Source organism: Homalodisca vitripennis, chromosome X, assembly GCF_021130785.1.
Source record: "Homalodisca vitripennis isolate AUS2020 chromosome X, UT_GWSS_2.1, whole genome shotgun sequence".
NCBI lineage: Eukaryota > Metazoa > Arthropoda > Insecta > Hemiptera > Cicadellidae > Homalodisca > Homalodisca vitripennis.
This window is the reverse complement of record NC_060215.1, coordinates 150,136,188-150,159,717: the sequence shown is the minus strand read 5'-3', so window position 1 is coordinate 150,159,717 and position 23,530 is coordinate 150,136,188. Positions and strand designations below refer to the sequence as shown.

General features: G+C 34.1%; 1 protein-coding gene across 4 annotated transcripts in view; it reads right to left on the bottom strand.

Annotated features, from left to right (window-relative positions):
• Positions 1-609: 609 nt before the first annotated feature.
• Positions 610-23,530, bottom strand: part of LOC124370009 (alanyl-tRNA editing protein Aarsd1) — a 66,563-nt gene continuing 43,642 nt past the window's right edge. For all 4 annotated transcript variants that reach the window (XM_046828281.1, XM_046828282.1, XM_046828283.1 and 1 more), the window contains 6 exons: positions 22,170-22,330; positions 17,506-17,572; positions 16,844-16,935; positions 13,646-13,703; positions 4,017-4,114; positions 610-1,118 (listed from right to left, as the gene is read on the bottom strand). In XM_046828281.1, the coding sequence (XP_046684237.1) occupies positions 980-1,118; positions 4,017-4,114; positions 13,646-13,703; positions 16,844-16,935; positions 17,506-17,572; positions 22,170-22,330 (615 nt within the window). In that variant the 3' untranslated portion in view covers positions 610-979. The remainder of the gene's footprint in view (positions 1,119-4,016; positions 4,115-13,645; positions 13,704-16,843; positions 16,936-17,505; positions 17,573-22,169; positions 22,331-23,530) is intronic.

Below are 23,530 nucleotides of genomic sequence, written 5' to 3'. Positions count from 1 at the left end.
ACTTCCTTAGACTAACTATATTTAATATCTTGTAAGGCTTCACTTGGTTTGCAGAACATTTTCATGCACATTCAACCTAAGAAATGTTTAAAACTATATATAAACGGATGGAATCATTTCTACTTATAAGTTCACGGATAAATAGGTGCAATAAAAACAACAAAAATACCTATGACTAGCCAGGGCTGTATTCAGCTTTGGCGGGCCCCGACATAGTTCACGGATAAATGGGTGCAATAAAAACAATAAAAATACCTATGACTAGTCAGGGCTGTATTCAGTTTTGGCGGGCCCCGACATAGTTCACGGATAAATAGGTGCAATAAAAACAATAAAAATACCTATGACTAGTCAGGGCTGTATTCAGCTTTGGCGGGCCCGACATAGTTCACGGATAAATGGGTGCAATAAAAACAATAAAAATACCTATGACTAGTCAGGGCTGTATCCAGTTTTGGCGGGCCCCGACATAGTTCACGGATAAGTGGGTGCAATAAAAACAATAAAAATACCTATGACTAGTCAGGGCTGTATTCAGCATTGGCGGGCAATCAATAAAAACAATAAAAATACCTATGACTAGTCAGGGCTGTATTCAGTTTTGGCCTGTCATGTCTCAATACCCCACCCCCTTCACTCCCCATTCACCACCAATATCCCATTGACAACATCTTATTATTTTGTTCATAATAGTAAGATTACAGTTACTACTTAATCAGATTGAGCTCGAGCTATCGTCTGTCGACACAGTCTCTTAAAATACAAGTCTTGTTTATTCAGCCCAGGCCCTGGTTAAATTGAGCCTTCAGACTAGCAATTCCACTATTGGAACTAATACCAAGGTGCATAAAAAGGTTTAAAATAAATGTTTTATAATACCAATATTAGGTACTGGTATTTAGCTGCTTAGATTAACACAGTTTGGTTTGAACACCGCCAACACACACACACCCCAGGTGATGTAGAACTGTGGGACTGATCACTGGTCAGCTGCTGACTGGAATGAGGCAAAAGCTTCAGAAAACGCTTTAAAAGCATTCTTCCTACCACTCATTAGTACTCTTGCTCTGTACTTGTCTGCTCTGTGCTGGCCCCTGCCACTCATTATCGTACAGACCCTGCCAAACACAACAACTTAATTAGACTTACTATATTACACCATTCATGAGGTCAACAAAGAACTGTTTTAATAAAGGATAACATAAAAAGCACATTAAAAGAGTGAAAAAGGGAGTTCTCCAAGGCTCCATTTTAGAACCTTTGTTTTTTTATCCATATGAATGACATAACAACATTTTCTGTTATTTTATACATAGGAATGCAAGTAGAAAAGACGGACGATGTCTGATAATATCAGATATAACAGTTGTAAGGGATAATACGAGTTAATACATAACAAATAACTTGTAGGATAACATTAGACCTAGTTTTTTTTATATTTAAAACATTCATGTTATTTATTGACGATACTGGCCAAAGTCAACAGTCAACAAACACCCAAAAGCTTGATTAGATTAGTCAAAAACTAATTATGTCAATCAGAGTGGTAATAAATTGTATTGTAATAACTAATATCAGGTATTAGCTTATTTTACCGAGTTTTGGTTATTTAAAAATCTTACTATACATGTATACAACTGTTTACATATGGCCCTTTTAAATCATTTATTTAAGGGAGTTAAATGGAGCAAATAAAACATCTTAGAGATACATTTTAGGAATAGTGTTATCTTTTGCTACTCTTTTGCTGAAAAATCATCAAAAAAAGCATAACTATTTTTCTTGAGGAATCTATCACTAAACATTGAATGGTAATCAAATTCACTATTTGCAACTACTACTCCAAATTTTTGTTTTTGTTTGCATTGAACATATTTATAAACAGACGAAACAAATGTAACTGTGCTGACATTGATGTGTTTTGTCCATAGTGTAAATAGTGGTGTAGGGCATGTTTAGAAGAGACATTGTTTTCATTTTGTTTAATCCTATACATCAAAACAAACCCAAAAATGTAATTTTATTTTTAATTTTGGTTAAATTCACATTTTCATAATATTCGTTTTACTATTTATCCATCATATGTATTTCATTAGTCAAAATTTTCACAAATTTGGAAATTTTATACAAAACAATATACAGAATAAAATAAAAAAATACTCCCCACGGTAAAATAATCAAACAAATACATTGCCTTCAAACCAAATATTAATTTGAATAAAAAAATACGTTGCCTTCGAACTAAATATCAATTGAAATAAAAAAAGCATGTTTTGTGTAGTACATATTTATAGACTTTTAGTAAAGTTAACATTTTTTGTTTATTGTAGGCACTTATCAGTGGTTCATTTACGCTCATGTGAATATTATAAAACAGCTTTAATCTTTATTAAACAGGCTGTCACGGTTTTTTGACTCTTTAAGAAAAAAAACGCTTGCTAATGTGACTTTGCAGTTTTGTGTCACGTCCGCAAAATGGCAAGGTCCAATGTTGGGACAGAATAATTTTTTTTGACCTGGTCCCAAAAGGGCTAATTGTCAGCACCAGATTTAAAACTGTATTATTCTTTATTTCATTTTACTATGGAGGGTAGATACACAGATGGGACAATCATAAAGAAATGTTTACATCCCAGCAGGCTAAAAAGAAACAGTATCAGCCAACTGCATCATAGCCATCATCGACACTCAGCCAAATTCCAATAGGACATGCACCATCATGGAACTAATTCACACAAACTTTAAATTCAAGAGATGAAATCTTTCTTGACATATCTTACTGCATAATGAATTCCCATTTTTGTTTATTAAATTAGGCTTCACAGAAGTGTTCCAATAATAAAAGTTCCAGTGAGCTACAGAGGTCACTAAATGCAAGAGTGCACAGAAATCAAATCTTGTCACAGGGCTTTAACATTGACTTTCCACACTGTTTATTTTTACTCTATGGATATAAATAAAGTCACACTTGAACTCTCAAATGATTGGATTCAGTTGTAAACAAATTTATATATTCTGCTACTTTATCCTTGCCATCATGGTTACCATTAGCCCAATGTAAAAATAATTGCTACCGCTCAACCAATATGCATCTACCCATTGTCGCACAGGAAGAGCGTAATGTGGAGAAGCTCCATCTTGTTGAAAATAAAACATATGTAAAACACACTACCCGAATCACTGGATCGGTAGAAGAGGATCAATGGAGTGGCCGACAAGGTCTCCAGACTTAACACCTTTAGACTTTTTTGTGGGGTCACTTGAAATCAGTAGTTTTTAAAACACATCCCACTGGTGTCCAATAATTGAAAAACAGGATCACTGCTGAGTGCAGACGCTTAACCAGAGAAACTTTTAGAAAGGTTACACAAGAATTTGAAAATAGGTTATTTTTTTGCTTGAACAACAATGGCTAAAAATTTGAAAATTTCATTTGAAGTTTACAAAGGTACAGATTTACAACAGTATTCAGTGAGTAATTGTGTTATTATTAGCAGTAGTACAGTTGTTTGTAGACTAATAATTGTTGTGTAGGACATTACATTGGCTGCTGATACCAAACGGCTTTGCCGATTTAAATTTTTTTTACCACATTACAGCAGTTTATATGAGCTTCAATTTGAGGTGTCACAAAGTATTAATTGCCAATTCAAAATTTTGGCTTTGGGTACGGGGAGGCATGGGGGTGAGCACTCCCATTTTGAAAATAATTTATTTTTGTTCCCCCAATTAGTACTATACACTCCCGTTTACAGAATTTTGATACTTGGGCTATAAGTCTTTCAATATGAGTTTGAAGTTTTCAAATGAAAACCTTGTATAAAAGAAGCTAATCCAAAACTTAAACTCAATTGGTCAGATTGTTTTCGAAATATTGTATTAGACAGAGAGCCAAACAGAAATGAAATTTTTCCAACCTCTCCAGTGATAGGCTCACCCGTTAATAAAACAATATTATAATACAAATTTATTAAAGTTATAAAAATAAATAAGGCAGTTTCAGACAGAATACTTACAAAGGTCCCACATGCTCTAAAAATTTCTCATTTCCTGCTAGGAGCAGATTTCCTTCATCTTCTCCTACGGTGAGGAAAAGAGTCACTGAATTGTTTTTCTGGAAACATCATACGAGGAGGAATCAGAAACGATATGGTAATTTAAAGTTACAGAATTAGTTATTCTTAATTGACATTTAGTTCAAATATATATGAAAGTGTCATGAAATAAGTTCTCTCACAATCAAAAACATACAAAAGTCATACATTATAAGATATCATTTAAACTATTTTTTATCGTTTTAAATCAAGTACTTTGGCATTGTTGGCTATTTTTAAAAATATATTCTTAGGACTCCAACCACATAAAAAGAAAAAAAATGCTTCAAACACCTTGTGAGTAATACTAACCAGCAAAAATTCATTTAATGTCCCAGGACATATATTGTAGTTTTGTCTTTTTTTGTGTTAATGAAACTGTTCTCATTGTGGGCTGTTATTTAAAACGTGCAAGTCACAGTTTTGTAAAATCATAATATGCTGATGACAGAAGGGATAATTAAATCTATGAAGCTTCCCTTCAATCCATAGCAGTATCCCTCCATTTTTTAGCATTTCACACTTCAGGTTTGTGCACAATTCTCTATATCCAAATCCAAAATAATACCTCTTTTCTGATAACCAGGTTTAATAACGAACCTAAAAATAACCTACAGTTTTCCTTCATTTAAGCTTCCTGGAATAAGGACTAAACAAAGAAAACAATTTTAAGAGTTTTGCTATCAGTGGGGATGAAAGATTCACTGGAGTAAAATCGTTTATCCAGTTTTGAAGACTTAGGCATGAAAACTAGTCAAAGCAAGGAATTGAATGACCCAATCCAATAACGGACATTTGACTATGTCTCAACGGTCACAGACTCAGAGCCAAGTTTTCTCAAGTGACAAGATACTCAAGTGTGAACCAAACACCACAATGGATGATTGGTGGGGCGAATAATGTGGATAAAAACATTAAAAATGATGTACAGCATGAAATGACTTGTTATTAAATAATAGTCAGCACATGCATTATTGTGCGAACACTTTCCTTGTGTCACGATAAACCATCCTATTCTATTTTGTAGCTGTATCCAGCAGGGATCACTTCGAGCTGGTTTATAACTTCCAGTTGAACCTACCACTGGGCACAGCAAAAACCGATGTATAACTTAAATCTGGGTAACCTCATGGATGTCCAGGAGTGGCACATCACTAACCGCTAATGTCGAGATTCTGGGGTTCAAGGGCAATTCGATAGGTCTAGACTACTGCAGGAGAGTCTGTTGGAGTTGGTTGGGTTTTGTTCCCTAACCTCAGAGGTTCTTGCTAGCCTCAACAAGGGTGTGCCACCCCCTGCCTACTTTGACTGGAGGGGCTGGTTCAGAGCTGGCCTCCCCTTCTTCCGGGGAGACACGAATTTGAGATTTAGTGCCATAATTCTTCCTCATGGATCTCGATAGGAGGTGGCCTCTACCCCCTAACCTTACCTATCCTGAATATCCTGTCACTCCGGAAGTAGCGCTAAGGTTCTTATAGGACTAAGTGCAATTTATAAGCTTCTTGTCCTAAGAGAACAAAAAAAAGTAGGTGGATCCCAAAATTATATCTCTTAATGAAATTGTCGTAGACATAGTTAAAAATGTCTCATGTACATCTACTGTTCTGCCTAAGTGCAATTTATAAGCTTCTTGTCCTAAGAGAACAAAAAAAAGTAGGTGGATCCCAAAATTATATCTCTTAATGAAATTGTCGTAGACCTAGTTAAAAATGTCTCATGTACATCTCTGCCTCTTTACGAATTGCTTCAACATTTTACAATAACCCTGACCTACATTACAACAGAAGGGAAAAAGACAAAAAGTTGTTAAAATGATCATCGATTCATGATTTGTTCAGGATATGAAAGAATATCTTGAATAAATTATAAATACGTGAAAAAAATTTGAAATGTAAATTTGGGTCACACTACAATCACAGATAATAACAATCATGAGGTAAAAACTCTCCTGCTGTTTAACAGTTCTGTTCTGGAAGAAATCAGCAGTGACAAAGAATAAACAGACAGTTGTACGCTACTCCTGTGCAGATTCTCCAGGCTGCTTTACATTTGTTGTTGGCTTGAAAGATAAAACTCTTATTGGTCTGAGATTTACTACGAGTACTGCCAGTCATACTTTTTGAGAAGGTAAGGTATAAGACTGAGCAGATGGGAATCATCTGATAGCCTAAAGGTAGAAGTTTTGACACCAGACTGCACACTGCTCACAATAGAAGGCAGCTCAGCTGTTAGTATTAATCCGTTTTGATGTCTCAGCTGACATTCTCAAATAAAACATTCAGTTCTTTCTTAAACCTTTGCAGCATTTGATTTTTATCAGGTATCTTTCCTACCCCTTTTAAACTAGCTAAGGTGTTACCATTGCACAAATCTAATGACTTTACTAATAAAAACAACTTTAGGCCGATCTCCCTAATCTTATTAGAACGTATAGTTAGGTAGCTGTTTGTTCTTGTGAAACTATTGAAAATGTATCGTCTTATAAATATTTGGGTGTATTCTTTGATAAGCGCTTAAAATGGTCTGTACATGTTGAATATGTAAAAAAGAGAGCAAGGAAATATATATTTGCGTTTAAACAATTAAGTGAAATTTTAAATGAAAAAGAAATTAAACTTGCTTATTTCGCCTATGCCCAATCGTTGTTCTCGTTTGGAATAATAGCCTGGGGTGGAGCGTATAAAACTCTTTTGCAACCTCTGCAAGTGGTTCAGAAGGCAATCTTAAAAGCCGGTTTCAAAAAATCTAGGAGATATCCTACTGACACTTTATATCAAGAAACTGCCATTCTATCAATTCGAAAAATATTCATTAAAAACACTCCTCGTTCATATTTATAAACATTTTTTATACAATTTTCTCTACAACTTCGCATTCTCATAGCACACGATACTCACGGAATATTGGTGTCTCATCTATGCAAATCAGTAAATCCTTCTCATCTACAAATTCTCTTTATATATCCCATATTCTGTATAGAAATATCTGTAAATACTTTCCTGACAACCAAATATTCAACTCACCGTTGATATATACATGCAAGAAACGCTCGAATGAATGGCTGTATGCTATCAGCGCAGAAGAGGCCGAGGCAATTATCACGGCTGACTACAGACGGACCTGACTTTTGACCCTGCCTCCCTCCTCTTAAATGCCACTTCAACAGCACTGATGCCTCTATGGTTTTTTCCTATTTTATACATTTATTTTTTATTCCATAACATTTCGGCAAGAAATCTGCTAGTAATAGGTTAGGTTGTTCTGCGTGTTGACCTTTTTATCTTGAAAATACACCATTCCTTAATTGTTTTTCATCTCAGTAAACCTTTCCTTTAAACTATTGGTAGTATGTACGCTGATAAAATTTCAATACCGTAATACGTAAATACGGTTTTTTGGCGCGCGCGCGCGCGTGTGTGTGTGTGTGTGTGTGTGTGTGTGTGTGTGGGTGTGTTGTGAGTGTGTGTTTTGTGTTGATGTTATATGATAATTAATCACCCGATTCAATTCGTCCACAATCTCCAGGAAAGCAACTCGAGCCTACGCACAGGCTTTCTGCCCATGTAGGCTCATTTCCTAGGCCACTTTAATTTGATGAGTGTAATATTTTCATGTTTAATGTTTTTTAAGTACACATTTAAATATTATAGTAACAAGATAATATAGATCTGATAGTAAATGTGCTAGCATGTAAATATTTTTGGGAAATAAATTATGATTTGATTTGATTTGTTTGTATCTTACCTTCATCAAAACAACATTTTATGCAATTGTCAAACGGCGTCAGAAGGGATAAAAATGTGAATGTTGTACTATTTGATATCAATAAAGAAATAAATGTTTGTATTTAAAAAGTTAAACGTTCTATGCTGCTTTTTCTCAATCTCAAGAAAGCATTTGACTCGGTAAGTAGAGACAAGCTGATAACTAAGTTTGAAGCTAATGTAGTCCGTGGAAGCACCTTTTCACGGCTCTCGAGCTACCTCATTGACAGATTACAATAAGTGCCTGTCTGCAGAATGGCTAGTGACCCACTGCCAGTAAGTTACGGGGTTCTTCAGGTACGCACCCTCGGACAAATTTTTTTTTAGTTTATATCAGTAACATTGCAAAAATACATTTGGATGGAACACTTTTTATTTGCTGAAGACACATTAATATTTTTAAATGGAAAAAACTGGTTGAAATTACAAAGAAAAGCTCAAAGTGACCTTAAAACTGATACTTAAAAAATGGTTTGATCAAAGTTTATGTATGCTCAATATTTCAAAAACAAACTTTTTGCCAACTTTACTTCGCTTTACTGATTATAATTTATAAAACTTGATCATTCTTAGCTGCGGAAATTACCTCAATGAATCTTGTACATGTGAAAATATAGAACAAATTACAGCTTACAAATATCTTGGAGTCGTTTTTGAGCACAGAATGAAATGGACACATCATATAGATTATTTAGTCAAGAAATTGCGGCGGTTCTTATTTGCTTTTTGGCAACTCGGTGATGTCCTAAATGAGAAAGAGAAGAAGCTAGCATATTACGGTTATATTCAGTCTTTGCTTTCGTTTGGAAATATTGCTTGGGATGGGGCAAGTCGCATGATTCGTAATCCCTTGTTTGGAAATATTACTTGGGATGGAGCGAGTTGCATGGTCCTTAATCCCTTGTTTGTAAATATTACTTGGGATGGGGCAAGTCGCATGATTCGTAATCCCTTGTTTGGAAATATTACTTGGGATGGGGCAAGTCACATGATTCGTAATCCCTTGTTTGGAAATATCACTTGGGATGGAGCGAGTCGCATGGTTCATAATCCCTTGTTTGGAAATATTACTTGGGATGGAGTGAGTCACATGGTTCTTAATCCCTTGTTTTTATGTCAAAAAAGTCTTCAATGCTCTACTGAAACTCTGCTCCAAGTAATATCAGTTCTCATAGTTCGCCAACTGTTTATAAAAATCTTTCCTAATTCGCATCTTCTTTTCCCAATATATTTTCTGTCATTTCCCATTCCCACAACACCCGTTATGCTCAAAACATAGGCATAACCACATACAGCTACAGAGATCCTTTTCTACTACCAATTCTTTTTACACATCACACATATTGTTCAGGAATATTTTTCTGTACTTAAATACCCATAATTTATTCTATACACATTCTTTATCAGTTTAAAAAAAAACCAACCAGTCAGTGGTTATTGCAACTAGGCATTTCAGAGGCCAAGGCCATGACCACTGCCGAGTACAGAGAACCTGACCTCACTGCCATTGCCCTCTTCTCTAATTGTTAAGTCTAATGTTTAGACTTAATGACTCCATGTCATACATTTCTTTTATTTTGTTCCTAGTGTTTTTCAATGTTGCTATTACATTTTTTTCTGTTTCGAGGTGTACTAAAAAGCTTAGTCTACTAATAAACTATTTTTACTAATTTACTTCACTCATTCAGCATTTTACTACGTTTATGACTAAGGCGAATGAAAACAACTGGCCTATTCATAGGCAGGCTGCCCATGTAGGCTTTTCCTATGAACTATTATTTTAATATAGTTACATTTATAACAAAAGTAAGATGTTTATAGATTAACTATCAAACAGGTTTTATGTATTTATAATAGTTTAATAATGTATTTTGTATACATTTTGGCTGGAATAAACTTATTCATTTATTCATAATGATCTGATAAAATGGTTACAACCACTTCAACCGAGGTTTGTATATTCCGAGAGTTAGCCAGAATATTGTCTAAACAAGATGGCCCTTGTGTAGGCTTGTCATTTAAGCCAAAAAGTCTATTGATATTAGTGAATCTAAAAAATACTTTGTTTTATTTTCATTGTCCAACACATTTATATTGAAATCTCCACATTTATAGAATATTCTTGTTCCTTACTTAGGCAATCTACTCAAGTACAATATAACGTCAAATTCAGAAAAACAATTTTGTACAAATATACAGAGTGCAATATACTTCAATGACAACCATATTCATTTCAATAGTATCAACTGCGCTCACTTCTAGAATATTTTTCCACACAAATTTAATCCAGGTAAAGAACTCAGAAGGGATAAGAGAAATCTTGTTTCACTAAAACAGCCACACCCACTTGCCCTTATTCAATTCTGCAGTAATAGTTACTTACTTTATAATCCTGAGCTACGAGAAGTTGTATCTCTCCTTCCACAAGCCCCAATGTTTATTAAGGTAAATAAAATTAGGTTTAAAATTATTCGCTGAAAGTAAAATCTCAAGTACGTGTACCTTATGATCTTGCTAAGATCTAAACTAATCAATCAATGTTTCAATGAAGGAATATTCTTAACAAATAACTACAGTCTACATACTTAATTTTGTTGAAGGAAAAAAGGCTCTTCAAAGATGCATATAACTACAGTCCTATCTCAATATTACTTTATTTAAAAAAATGTTTATAAAGATTATTTCCAACTGATTGATGACATTCTTTGAAAATAATTAAATACATTTATTTTTGGTTCTCAACTGCGAATAAGAAATATTTCAAAAACTTAATTTACAATTTTTAATTTTTATTTAGAAAATTTACATGATAGTACTGAACTAATTAGTTTCCTATATTTGAAATGAAAAATGCCTTTATTAAAGAGGCAAAGTTAGCACTATCAAGCCCTCTCTATCACTCAACCTCATACATATACAGTAAATTTACAATAGTATGATAAGTTTTAAGTGAAATTTTATATCCTTTAACAATACTTTATTAACTGGATGCTCAGGATTGGTGTTTTTCCACAATGCCTTAAGACAACTGTAACAGTGCCAATTTACAAAAAGGGTGACAGGTCTAATGTAAACAACTACCGCCCGATTGCGCTGGTTCCTGTAGTATCCAAGGTAATTGAAAGCCTAATTAAACAACAGGTTGAATGTTATTTTGAGTACAATCACTTGCTTTCCTCTGAACAATATGGATTTAGACATAGTCTCTCCACTGTCAAAGCAGTTGAAAGCATTGTCTCCTATATCATTGGTGGCTTTGAAGGTAAAGAAGAGATTAGTGCCTTACTGTTAGATCTTAGTAAAGCTTTTGACGTGGTGCCTCACTCAGAACTTATTGAAAAACTAAACCACTATGGGCTGGAAGGTGTTGAGTTGTCTCTCTTGACTTCTTATTTATCTGACAGGTACCAGTATGTCAGAATAAGTGACCAGAGGTCTGATCTCAAGAGGGTGACAAGGGGGGTACCCCAGGGCTCTGTCCTGGGTCCCTTTTTGTTCACTGTTTTTATTAACGACCTCCCAAAATTTCTTCCCAACAAGTGTGTCCTTTATGCAGACGACACTACCTTGATGTGCTCCAATAGACTTTCTCAACTTAATCTAGTAATGATCAATTATATGAGAGAGAGATCACATCTCTGGTTTTCTGCAAATAGCCTATATGTTAATGAGGATAAATCAGAGCATATTATATTTAGTCTAGGTGCCAACTCTGAGAATAAGTCTGTGAAGTTACTAGGTCTTTATCTTGATTCTAAGCTCACCTGGAGAACACATACTGATGCCTTATGTACTCGGTTATCGAGAGTGATCTTTTTGTTAAAAAAACTGACATCCTGTACTAGTCCTAGTTTGGTTTTAAAGGCTTATTTTGCCCTCTTTCATTCCCACCTTACATATGGTACCCTTCTCTGGGGTAACTCCAGCGGAGCTAGAGAGGTTTTTCTGTGCCAAAAGAAGGCTGTGCGAAAAATTTTTAATCTTAGCAATAGTGACTCGTGTAAACCTTACTTTATAGAATATGATATACTTACACTCCCTTGTATTTTTGTATTGCAGAGTTTGATATATGTAAAAGAAAATTTAGAACAATTTGACTTAAGAAGCTCAATACATACTCATTATACAAGAAACCAAGACTCAATCAACCAAAAACATGCTAGGCTAGCCAAAACCCATAATAGTTATCTGTATATAGGCATAAAGCTTTTTAACAAGTTACCATTAGAAGTTAGGGAAATTTCATGTAATAATTTTAAAATAGCTGTGTCTAAATGGTTGAAGCAAAATGCATTCTATTCTATCGAAGAAATGTATCTTTACAATATAAGTAATAGGATTTTCATGTAGTTCATGCATGTATGCTCAGCATTAAGGATATAACTGTGCAATGTAGGCTATGTTAAGGTTTGTGTATGTGTTTGTATTTGTATATTGTATATTATATATGTTTTAAGGACATATTTTAAACTCTATGACTTTGTCAATGCATCGTTTGTGTGGGATGGCAATAAAATATTCTTGATTCTTGATACAATTGCGGTAAATTATTAACTTATCCTTTAAATATAAAATAATAAAATTGCTTAACCTATACCACCCATCACCCCCACAGCCCCCCCCTCAGCAGCAAGCCTCAAACCCCCACCCCAAAGCATGCACAGTCCTCAAGACATCTAATATTATTGGGGAGAGCATTCCAAAGATGACAAGGTTGAACCAAAGTTGGTTGAAGTAGTAAAGGTCCTATTAAAATATGTTGATCGATGAATTAGAATTGATAGTAATGTGGCTCCCCTTCTTGTATGTTGTTCAATAATATCAGAGATAAATTTGAAATCATAAAATGGATATTTGGTTTTGATAATTAAATATAGAATAGAAAGTCTGTGGAATTTAAGTAGTTGACGAAGTTTCATGAGTGACAATTGCTGAAAATATTGTGTAACATGCTCATGACGTCTGAGATTAAAAATAAATCTAATACAGTAGTTCTGAGCACGCTGGAGTCTGTCCGATTGCTCAACGGTCATGTCATTCATCACATCACAGTAGACAAAGTGTGGTAGTATAAGAGTCTTAATGAGCATCGCCTTAACATTGAATGGCAAGTACAAGGCAAACCGCTTCAAACCATGGATGCCAGCAAACTCTTCTGCACGTTATTGTAACTTGGTCAGTCCATTTGAGATTTGTGTTCATAGTGAGTCAAGAGATTTTTCAGTTTGTTTTGGTAATTTAGTTCACAACTGGTAAGTTTAAGTTTCGGTGTGGTGTCAAGATTAATTCGGTTTATCATTCTCGACTTACCAATTATCATTATTTGCGTTTTGTTTTTCATTTAGTTTCAGTCCTTGTTGTGTTGCCCAATAAGTTAATATCTTCAATATCCAAGTTGAGTAGTAACACAAAAGTGGCTAGTTCATTTAGTAAACAGTGAACGTATATTTGCAAATCAACGGCGTAAAGATGAAAATTTGAATGTGTTATAATTGAAGTGACGTTGTTTATATAAAGTGAGAATAAAAGGGCCCCATGTACAGAGCCTTGTGGGACTCCCGTGTAATAGGTTCCCAGTCTGACATTTTATTCCCCTCCTTCATACATTGTTGATGTCCAGTAAGGTAAGACTCTACCCAATTAACACAACCATTAGAGAAACCATACTTCTTTAATTTGATAAGGAGGAGGGGGTGGTATATGCAGTCAAAGGCCTTGGAAAAGTTAAATAATATTAAAACCTAACTCTGTAAATTTAAAAATAATGAAAGAATAACACAAAATTACCAGTTCATTCGTAAACTGCCTTGCTGTAAAGTTGAGCAAGTCCACATCACCATCTTTTCTGGAATAACATTGAGAAATTAAATACCAAAAATTGCTGAAAGTTCATTTTCAACACATTTTTTCAGACAAATATTTCAACCAAGTTGGAAAAATACCCTTTATTTCCAACTTTTGCACATAATATTTTTAGATATACATAGATATAAGTCAAGATGCACATTGTTTTAAAGGTTTAGATGAGACAAAATAAGGATGTAAGATTTTTAGTTGGAATCTTAGATCGATTTTCAATTAGATTTTTTAAGATATATTTTTAGTTAGGATAATTAAATTTAAATTACACTCAACAATACAGCTAAAACTGTTGTGTGTTGGATGTATATCCCTATCACTTTGGACATAGAAATAACCAAATATCTAATTAAAAAAAAAAAATTATTGTTGGCGAATGATACCAATTTATGTGTTAGTATTTCTATAAAACTGTTTTAGGCCTAGAAACTCTTTCTAGAAGGTGTCAAATTGTTTTATTACAGAGCTCCACTTGTGACACACAATGTATTCCTACATCAATAACAAACTCCTTTATCAAGAGAATAAAAAAGTGTTGGTACACTCTATCCTAAAATAAATTATTGAACTGCCATATTGCAGCTCTTTTAATTCCAACATAGTAGTATGTTGGAATTTTCTTTAAATAAGAAAAAAGCTAATAAAGGCTATTATTGGTTAACCTTACTCAGGTCAGGTTATTGAGCCATATAAGATAACAGAGAATGTATATCATGTCTGATAATCGGTCCAAAAAAATGTAATAAAGTAATTATTGATGTAAAGCAGAATAACATATCCTGTGACATTGGTGACGTGTAAAAATTTCTTTCATACAAAAAAAGTGTAGTGTTATGAAAAACAACTAAAAAATAACTCAGACCGATGTAGACATTCCGTCAGTGTGTATCATATGCATTCACAAATTAAAATCCATAACAGATGAGAATCTTTTGGAAAATTTAAAACAGTGAAATAAGTTATGGAAACTCATTGTTGAATTAAATATTAGTTACATCATAATTAACCAGCTACTTTGTAAGCTCAACGAGGAAAAATTGGAATGATCACTTTCTGACAATAAGTTAAGCTTAAACCGGCTGGTAGATAGTCACTTTTGGTAGTGGTTGTGAGAGCTGCGCTACAGTGTGCAGGATTGTTCCCTCGTTCAGAGGCAGGAAAGGCATGCAAACTTCCCTGAGCATAGCAAAAATGCTTTTGAGGTTTTGGCTTGGAGTGATTGTGAAGGCGATATGAATGTGGAGGGAATCATGTAGGAATACAATACTAATAAGACCTACACCAACTAGAATAGGACTAGGAAGGTATAAGTCTTCTCTGAGGCGGATATTAATGTGAGAGAGATCTTAGGGCTAAGGTGTTTCCAGGCATTTTACACACCATGTATAACTTGCAAAACAAGTGATTTATTAAAAGGCATTTTGAGCATGCACTATCTCTGTTCCTGATGTATTCATTATTCCATTACCTGACCATGCCAGACATCCTTCTTTAGGGTTACTTTAAGTCAGTAGTCTATTTAAACAACTCATAAAGCCCTAATAGATAACATTCAACGATAAGTAGAAAATATAATACTAAAAGTATACTAGTAAATATTTCTTTGTTGCTTTTTAACACATTCCAGCTCTGCAATTCTAGCGAGCGCTGCGGTCAGCTGAAAGAATCCAGAATGGAATACCCAAAATAGTCCCTAAAAATTGTTATATTTGTCAGTTTGTGGATGATAATAATATTACAGTATCTGGTAGTTCAGAAGAAGACATTGAAATATCTTCTCATATCAGCATAAATTTGGTAAAACAATAATTATGCAAAACAAGAAGAAAACAACACTCCAATTAATTCTAGTTAATAGTCATCGATACAACACAAGGCGTAACAGAAATGTCCCACAACATAATCTTGAGGTTTTCAAAAAGTAAACTGATTTTATGAGATATAAGTTCTTTAAAAACCTACCAAGAGTAATAAATAAAGAACAAAACTTTTAAAAAATGAAAATGAAACTAGCACTTTATTCATTTGAGAAATTTTTGGAAAGAAGTTAAAATTGGGAGGTAACTATTATATATATTTTGTTGTTATCCTAATATAATTAATTTATTGGTATTTCAACAGCGAATTTGTTTTTTACTTAACAATATTCTTGTACATGATGTGCATTTCACGAATAAAGGCTTTTTGAATCTTAAATCCACTGTTTCTTTTCATGTTCTCTCATTCTCGGATCACCATCTTGGATCATTTTCTCTGTTGTGTGTTGTGTTTAGTCTATTTTGCCTGTTTATATGTAACTGTAGTCCAATGGATGAGGATATTTAACTCATTGAATACTTATTTTCTGACAGAGGAGAATTTTATCCAAGTTCAGACAGCTCTGAAGATAACATTACGTGAGAGTGAAAATATTATTTTTTGGGGGGGTGGAGGGGGATTACAAAGATTTTCTTTTTTAATAAATAAATATTGTTAAAATACACATATACTGATTTATGGGTGTCAGTGGTGGTGGAAGCTGAAAACCCAGCAAAATATTGAGTACTGGACGAGGACCGACACCAGTGGTGATGGGCTGGAATTCGAGCCCCGGAAATAACATCATAAATTCCAGTCAACAAGGGTTCATGGACATCTTCGATGAAAATTTTGGATACGCCGACCTAATTTTTGGCTGAGTAAAACACCATTTGTATTTTTTCCACATCTTAGGTTCACACGTTGCCTCATTTCCTGCAGTGAATGTGTTAAGTTGAAGCTATATGAGATGTGTATTTAATGTATTAATAAAAGAATCAAAAAGTTGTATAAAAAGGAAATTAGAATTGGATTTTTATGGAAATTGGATTTTTACCACCATTCAACTAATATCATCTTCTGTACTTCAAGAGTTTTAATAAATAATAATAATAATAATAAAATTATAATGAATGTTGGAAATGTAAAAAAAATACTGGTTTCTTTGGAATCAGTTGTTTACGTTACAACCATTTTCAATAGTTACGCGTTTATTAGTGCGTAAAAATGTTTTAATTACTTAACTAATATTTTTAGAGATTATCCCTATACAACAACAAAATTAGGTTTTCTGTTATCAGTGCTAAAAATCACAACTAGGCACCTTACCGATGTAAAGAGAAAATTTCCTGCGTTGGTTTCTTCTCCTTAAACAGCTCAATGAGCGACATCACATTTTCTTCCTCTAAGGCCTTTATTCTCTGTAACATGAACAAGCAAAAAGAACATGTTATTATTTTTATTGTGAGCATTTATAACGAATGACACAACAGGATGGGAAGACTCAGTCAAATATTTAGTCCATAAAAATCTTGTTCTTTCCTCGTTTTACTAGTGGAAGGCATGAGGAGGATTAACAAGTGGAGTGGATGTGTGCTATTAAAATACTGGTATGGACTTCCAATCCACTATCGAAGAAGAGGAGGCAGTTTTATATGGTCTGTACATAGCAAATGCATATATATGGGCCAAGAATGAATCTTTGATAAACATCATTTTTAAGCAAATATATGGATATAGGAAGTAAAATAAATATATGTTGAGTAAATTTCATTATTTTTTTGAGAGATTTCTGTACAATGAAGTCTGTCCATATGAAACTGTTTTTTGCATTGCACTGTATTTTTTATATCTTTTATAATATAGTTGGTAAGTGCTATTAAAAGCAATTTAATTTTACAAACAACATATTGTTCATTGTCAATGAGACTTTGGAATCCGTAATGTAACAAGTGTGTTTTGAATACTGTAAAAAACTAATGTTTTATTACCTGCTTGGCCTTCTTCTGGGACTCCTTCATTTCTAACACTGTATCGTGGATGTCACACGGTTGTCTCCTGTAAAGATAACATTATATGGTAAAGTAGGTTGCACATTTAATTTACAACAGAAACGTAAAAGTTAGCAGAATAGTGAGCGTACATGATACATATGTCCTGAATTGATGAGAAATTCAATTACCTAAAAAAAACTTGTACCTTCCTTTAACAAATGTTTGTGACAACAAGGAGATGCAAAAATGTTACCCTCAAAGTTCTATATAACTTGATCACGTAAAATATTTCAATAAATTCAGTTTAAGCAACAGACAAGATGGCAATTTAATTTCTTATGGCATTTTTTTATTCCAGTGAAGAAAAAAACATGGAAGGACCTAATAATAATAATAATTCTTGAATCTTGAACAGAAACATTGTTTTAATATTGTGTGCTTATATGTAACAGATACAAGAAAAATCTGAATATAAGGTTGCACATACTGACTATCGAAAAAGAGAACTTTTTAAAGGGGTTTAGGGTTTTAAAAGTATTTTTATGTGTTTAAAGAAGTTTTTAGCTACTATATATATGTATATATATACTATATATATATATATATATATATATATTTTACTAGATATATATATATATATATATATATATATATATATATATATATATTTACTAGAAATGCTTCAAGTGCCAAACTATAAAATTCAAATTGAAAATGTCACATATACAAGGTTTGTCGAGTCGGTAACAAAGGATTCAGCCTATTGACGTGGGAAGATCTGAAGTTGCCATCTTGCCATTTAAGGGGACAGGGTAAGCAAAACATTTTTTTAACGAAAATTGGTTTTCTGTTCTGTGAAGTATTCTGAACATTTTGATATATAATACAATATATAACATTATGTACTGTCCGCATCTGACTTTTTTGCGTGCGCGGGGCGAGGGGGACGAGGGTGAGGACTCCCCTCCACAGACAATACGTCACCGTTGTCCCGGCAACGGCGCTACTAGTCACCTCCGCACATTCGCCCGCGAATACCTTGTTAGTAGAGAGTTGTGATTTCACTAGTGCACCTCAAATTTGTATTATTACGTTTTAATGTATAACATAGTGTAAATTCATTAGATGAAAGGAAGTTTAATTTAATATAGTGTATATTTGTGAATTTGTAGCTTTTCAAAATGGCTTCGGTTCGCAAGAAGGGACAGACAATTCACAGTGAGGCAAGGGATGTTATAAGGCGAGTTATTCAAAAGTGTGATGAAGAATCAAATACGGGTACTCTCCAACATAGACTGAAGCAGAGTAATATCCGGGTAGCTAATTACACGGGTATATCAGTGCGAAGTGTAACATCTTATAAGGAAAGAAGGTGTCGAAGCCGGTAATGAAGCCTTAAGTACTCCTGGGAAAAAAGACCATATTCAGAGGGAAAAAAAATTTCACATCGATGGATTTGACCGGAGAGTGATTCGTGATACCATCAATGATTTTTACATTGTACAAAAGAAAGTGCCAACGGTACATAAATTACTAACGGCAATTAAAGAAAAGATTAACTTTCCTTGGGGAGTACACACTTTACGACGCTTACTTCATACCATGGGGTTTAAGTGGGAAGAGATGTGGAAAAAATCAGGAACGTTTTAATAGAACGGCCTGATATAGTAAACTGGCGTGCTCGTTATTTGCGAGAGATACAAAAGTGTAGACACGAGGGTAAAGTTATTGTGTACCTAGACGAGACGTGGGTGGACAACAATTTAACTTTTGGAAAATGTTGGAGTGGTCCTGGTGTTCCTGGCGTCTTGACAAACACGAGTTCATCTAATAGACTAATAGTGGTTAGTGCCGGCACGAAAGATGGATTTCTTCATGACAGCAATTTAATTTTCAAAGCTGGCAGAGCTACCGGTGATTACCATGGTCAAATGAATGGCGTTAATTTTGAACGATGGGTTCACGAAAAAACTATTGCCACATCTTCCAAAAAACAGCGTAGTTGTCCTTGATAATGCACCATATCACTGCCTTCAGGACAATAAACCTCCTTCTAAATATGCAGTTAAAAATGACATGGTTGAATGGTTAATTAAAAATAATATAGCTTGTTCCACGGACTATGAAAAAATTTTAACTGTACGATTTAATAGTGCAACACAAACCTCCACAAAAGATTTTCCGTGTAGATTTCTTTACTAAAGGCACATGGGACATTTAGTAATCCGTTTACCACCTTATATGTGCGAGCTAAATCCTATAGAGTTAGCCTGGGCTACCATGAAACGGGAAATTAAAAAATCACAATATCAAAAGTGATTTATGTTTAACAAAACTTGAGGAAGTGACAACACAAGCTATGAACTCTGTTACCAAAATAGACTGGGAAGGTTTTTACAAATCACACCCTAAAACTAGAGCAGGACTTCTGGATAAAGGATGGATTAATAGAAGACGTCATTGACCACTTCGTTATTGAACTGGTTGGCGTGGACTCCAGTGAAAGTGACGACCCCGATGACGACGACCAGAGTTCTTCTGAATCAGATCTCGCATGTCCACTCGACTAAGGTTAGAAAACAAAATGTATTTTGTGTCATATTTTGAAAAATATACGGACTTTTTATTATAATACGTATGGTTTCAAGTCCCAACATTTTTTCAAGATAATAAGTAAAACAACTTTCATGTTGCTATGGTTTGAATAACAATTTATAATTTAAATAACTCTACAGTTTTAGGATAAGAGCAAAACAATGTTATAGCTCATGTAAAAAATGTCATTATACCTAAATATAGAATTACTTAAATACACCAATTTCCTGGCGTTATAATGTGACAAGGCAAATAACTAATAGTTTTAGGCCGGGTAGTAGTGCGGGAAGTGACACCTGGTCGACAGCCTCAGCAATGGCAGGTGCATTCCTTGAGCTCGCAAACAAGTGAGATGCGGACAGTAAGTCATATTTATTTAGGGTTTTATGAACACTGCACACGCCCAAAAGGTGGTGCAAGTACCAAAAGGCAGTTGCGAATCAACATTTTCTCCACAAAAAGTCACTACCTACAATAGTTATGAAGGAGATTGAACCAATTTTTAATGACCTAGCCAAAGCTGACCTACTAAAAAAATATGTTCATGGAAAAATCCAAAATCCTAATGAGAGCGTCAACAACGTTATTTGGAACTGCCTCCCCAAAATTATCTTTGTCGCCAATAAAACATTGCATTTTGGTATTTATGATGCAATTTCATGTTTTAATGATGGTTACATAGCCAAATGTGAAACCGTGAACAAATGTAACATGGAAATAGGTCTAAACACAGTTGAAGCAATGAAAAGGTTGGATAAGGACTGAGTATACTTGGCCCAAAAACAAGTGTTAGAGATTAAGAAGAAGGCTAGACAGATGAGAAGGCAGGAAAAAAAGGAAATTGAAGATGTGGAAGAGGATCCTGATGACCCCAGCTATGGTTATGGAATGCATTACAAGTAAGTCTACTTTTAATTTATGAATATATCATTAAACGCTGCCTTTCTTCGCAATTTCCCGTCACTTAAATGTTTTTAAACATTTGCGCACTTTTCTCAGGATTGGAGAGGGGTAGCGCTCTGAAATTTTTACACAAATGTAACTCACTTAGTTGTATGGTTTAACAAGAAATTTTTTCATTATTCATTCTGAAAAGAAAATTAAAAATAAAATATTACGCTAAAACCAAAGTGTTTTAGTAGTAAAAATAAAATTCAAAAATTTTGTTATATTTTGGAAATTCCCCTGTTGAACCTTGTACAAGAACATACTTATTACTGAGACAAAAACTTCATTGGCATATCTCTTATGGTTATTGAGATATATGTGTAAAGGTTTGGCTAATTTAACATTGTTTAGACAGGCTCTACTCCATTCCCCCCTTAACCCTTTGATCGCCATGAGCCACTATAGTGGCTCGAGATGTACGTTACCTTGACCGCCATGGGCCACTATAGTGGCTCTGTGAACTTTACGCCTTTGTCCTTATAGTTTAAACATAATATATATATAAAATATATTTATATCAACTTTGAATTGTATTGCTCTGCTTCATTTCAACTATAAAATATTGATATTTACTTGTTTCTATAGTAACAAGTGTATCTTCATCCTACAGTGGAATTTTTGAAATTTTTTGAATTTTACTTAAATTACATTATTTTATGCAATTTCTGTGGAATATAGGCTATTTGAAACTTTTAGTATATGCTCAAAACAATACGTACTTTTAGGTTAAAAAACGTTACTTGAGCCCAAGTTACTTATTCAGTGTATTTTCGGACCTCAAACTTAAGATTTTTTTTTTTTAAATTACGACAGGCATACATACTACTAAACAAATGTAAAAAAAAATAAAACTGTAATTTATTACATCAACTGAAAGTACATCTCTTCCCCTCAAAAACAAAACCAAAACTACAAGGCTAGCTCAAAATTTACGAAAGTTATGTAATTTAATATGTGACCATGCAAAAACGGGTGATTTTGCCGTGGTGGTATTGGATCTGTACGGTGCTCAAACATCAGGCGGTCTAGCGAACGACGGCGCGCGCGGGAGCGGCGGTGCACTAAGGGTTAATGCATGCTCTTTATCCTCAAAGCCAATCTAATTAAATAAAACTTACTCCAATGTTGACGAAAGCTGGCTTTCTGTCGAGTACATGTCATGGAATTTCTCAAATATTTCCTTCCGCCCAACCATGAAGTGTAGAAGAGTGCTTTGCTCTTTCCCCTCCTCCTTCTTCTTGTTTTTTTTTCCTTTTTCCACTCGAAGCAATTTGATCATCTGATAAAAATAAAAAGATATACTATCAATTAAAACTCTTAAATATTAAATTATCTGGATTTAACAGGATTGCGTACAGAAGGCAAAACATTCCATTCAACAATTTAGCCATTCTGTTATTACGGACAGAACCTCCCGAAGGAAAAATTTAATCAAATATTAAGAAATCCAACACGTAGTTAGAAATCAAACTGTGCCGTAAGCCGTCACTTAGGTCTGCCAAATTCTGTCTGCAATCCATGAATCCATGTGCCTCATAAAATTATTCAAACCAGCTTTGAGCAATTGAAGGTCTGTTATGGACAGAACGAAAGAGAGACATGGGAAAAGGAACCTCAACTTCATGTAAAGTTATCTGTGAAATATATTGCTACATTAAAAAAAATATGTGTTAGATAACTCTTGTACTTAATTGATAATGTAATAGTGTCAATTTGAACTATAGCATCTTTACAAGAAGGAAACAAATTTTTAAAACAAAGTACGCATTACGGATGGGACACTGAGGATAATATAAATAAAACACATTATAGGCAAGAAAACAAGTTCATTATATACAATTACTTAAATATTACCATACAATGTTATAGCAGTTGTTCGAAATGTCCACCTTGATTTTGTATACACTTCATACAACGACTGAGAATAGAATCACAATTTTTTAGCAATAAAGGTTTAACGTTATTAACAAGTTTAAATGCATTTCTAATTAGGTTTCTGGGTTCGTCAAGATTTTGCGGTTTTGAAGCATACACAGTCTCCTTTATAATAACCCAAAGGGAAAAATCACATGGGGTCAAGTCTGGCGAGCGCACGGGCCAAACCATTCATTAAATGTATTACTTAAAAAAATCTCGAACTTGAATACTGAATTGTGCTGAGGCATCATCTTATTGCCAGATGAGCGAATGAATATTGAAAACAGGATTGTTTCTGAGCTCAGGAACTACTACTTCTTGCAACAACCGTAAGTAACTTTCTGAGTTAACATTTCCTTGAAGAAAATAAGGACCAATCAGTGCAGTACTCGAAATACCTCCCCATACCATAACACCAGGCATATTGAGTTCTGCTTGGATTACGTTATGAGGATTTACATCCGACCACTACACACAGTTATGCCGATTGACATCCATTTAGTTTCAAACATGCCTCATCACACCACAAAATTGATTGCAAGAAATTTGGATCAGCCTCTAA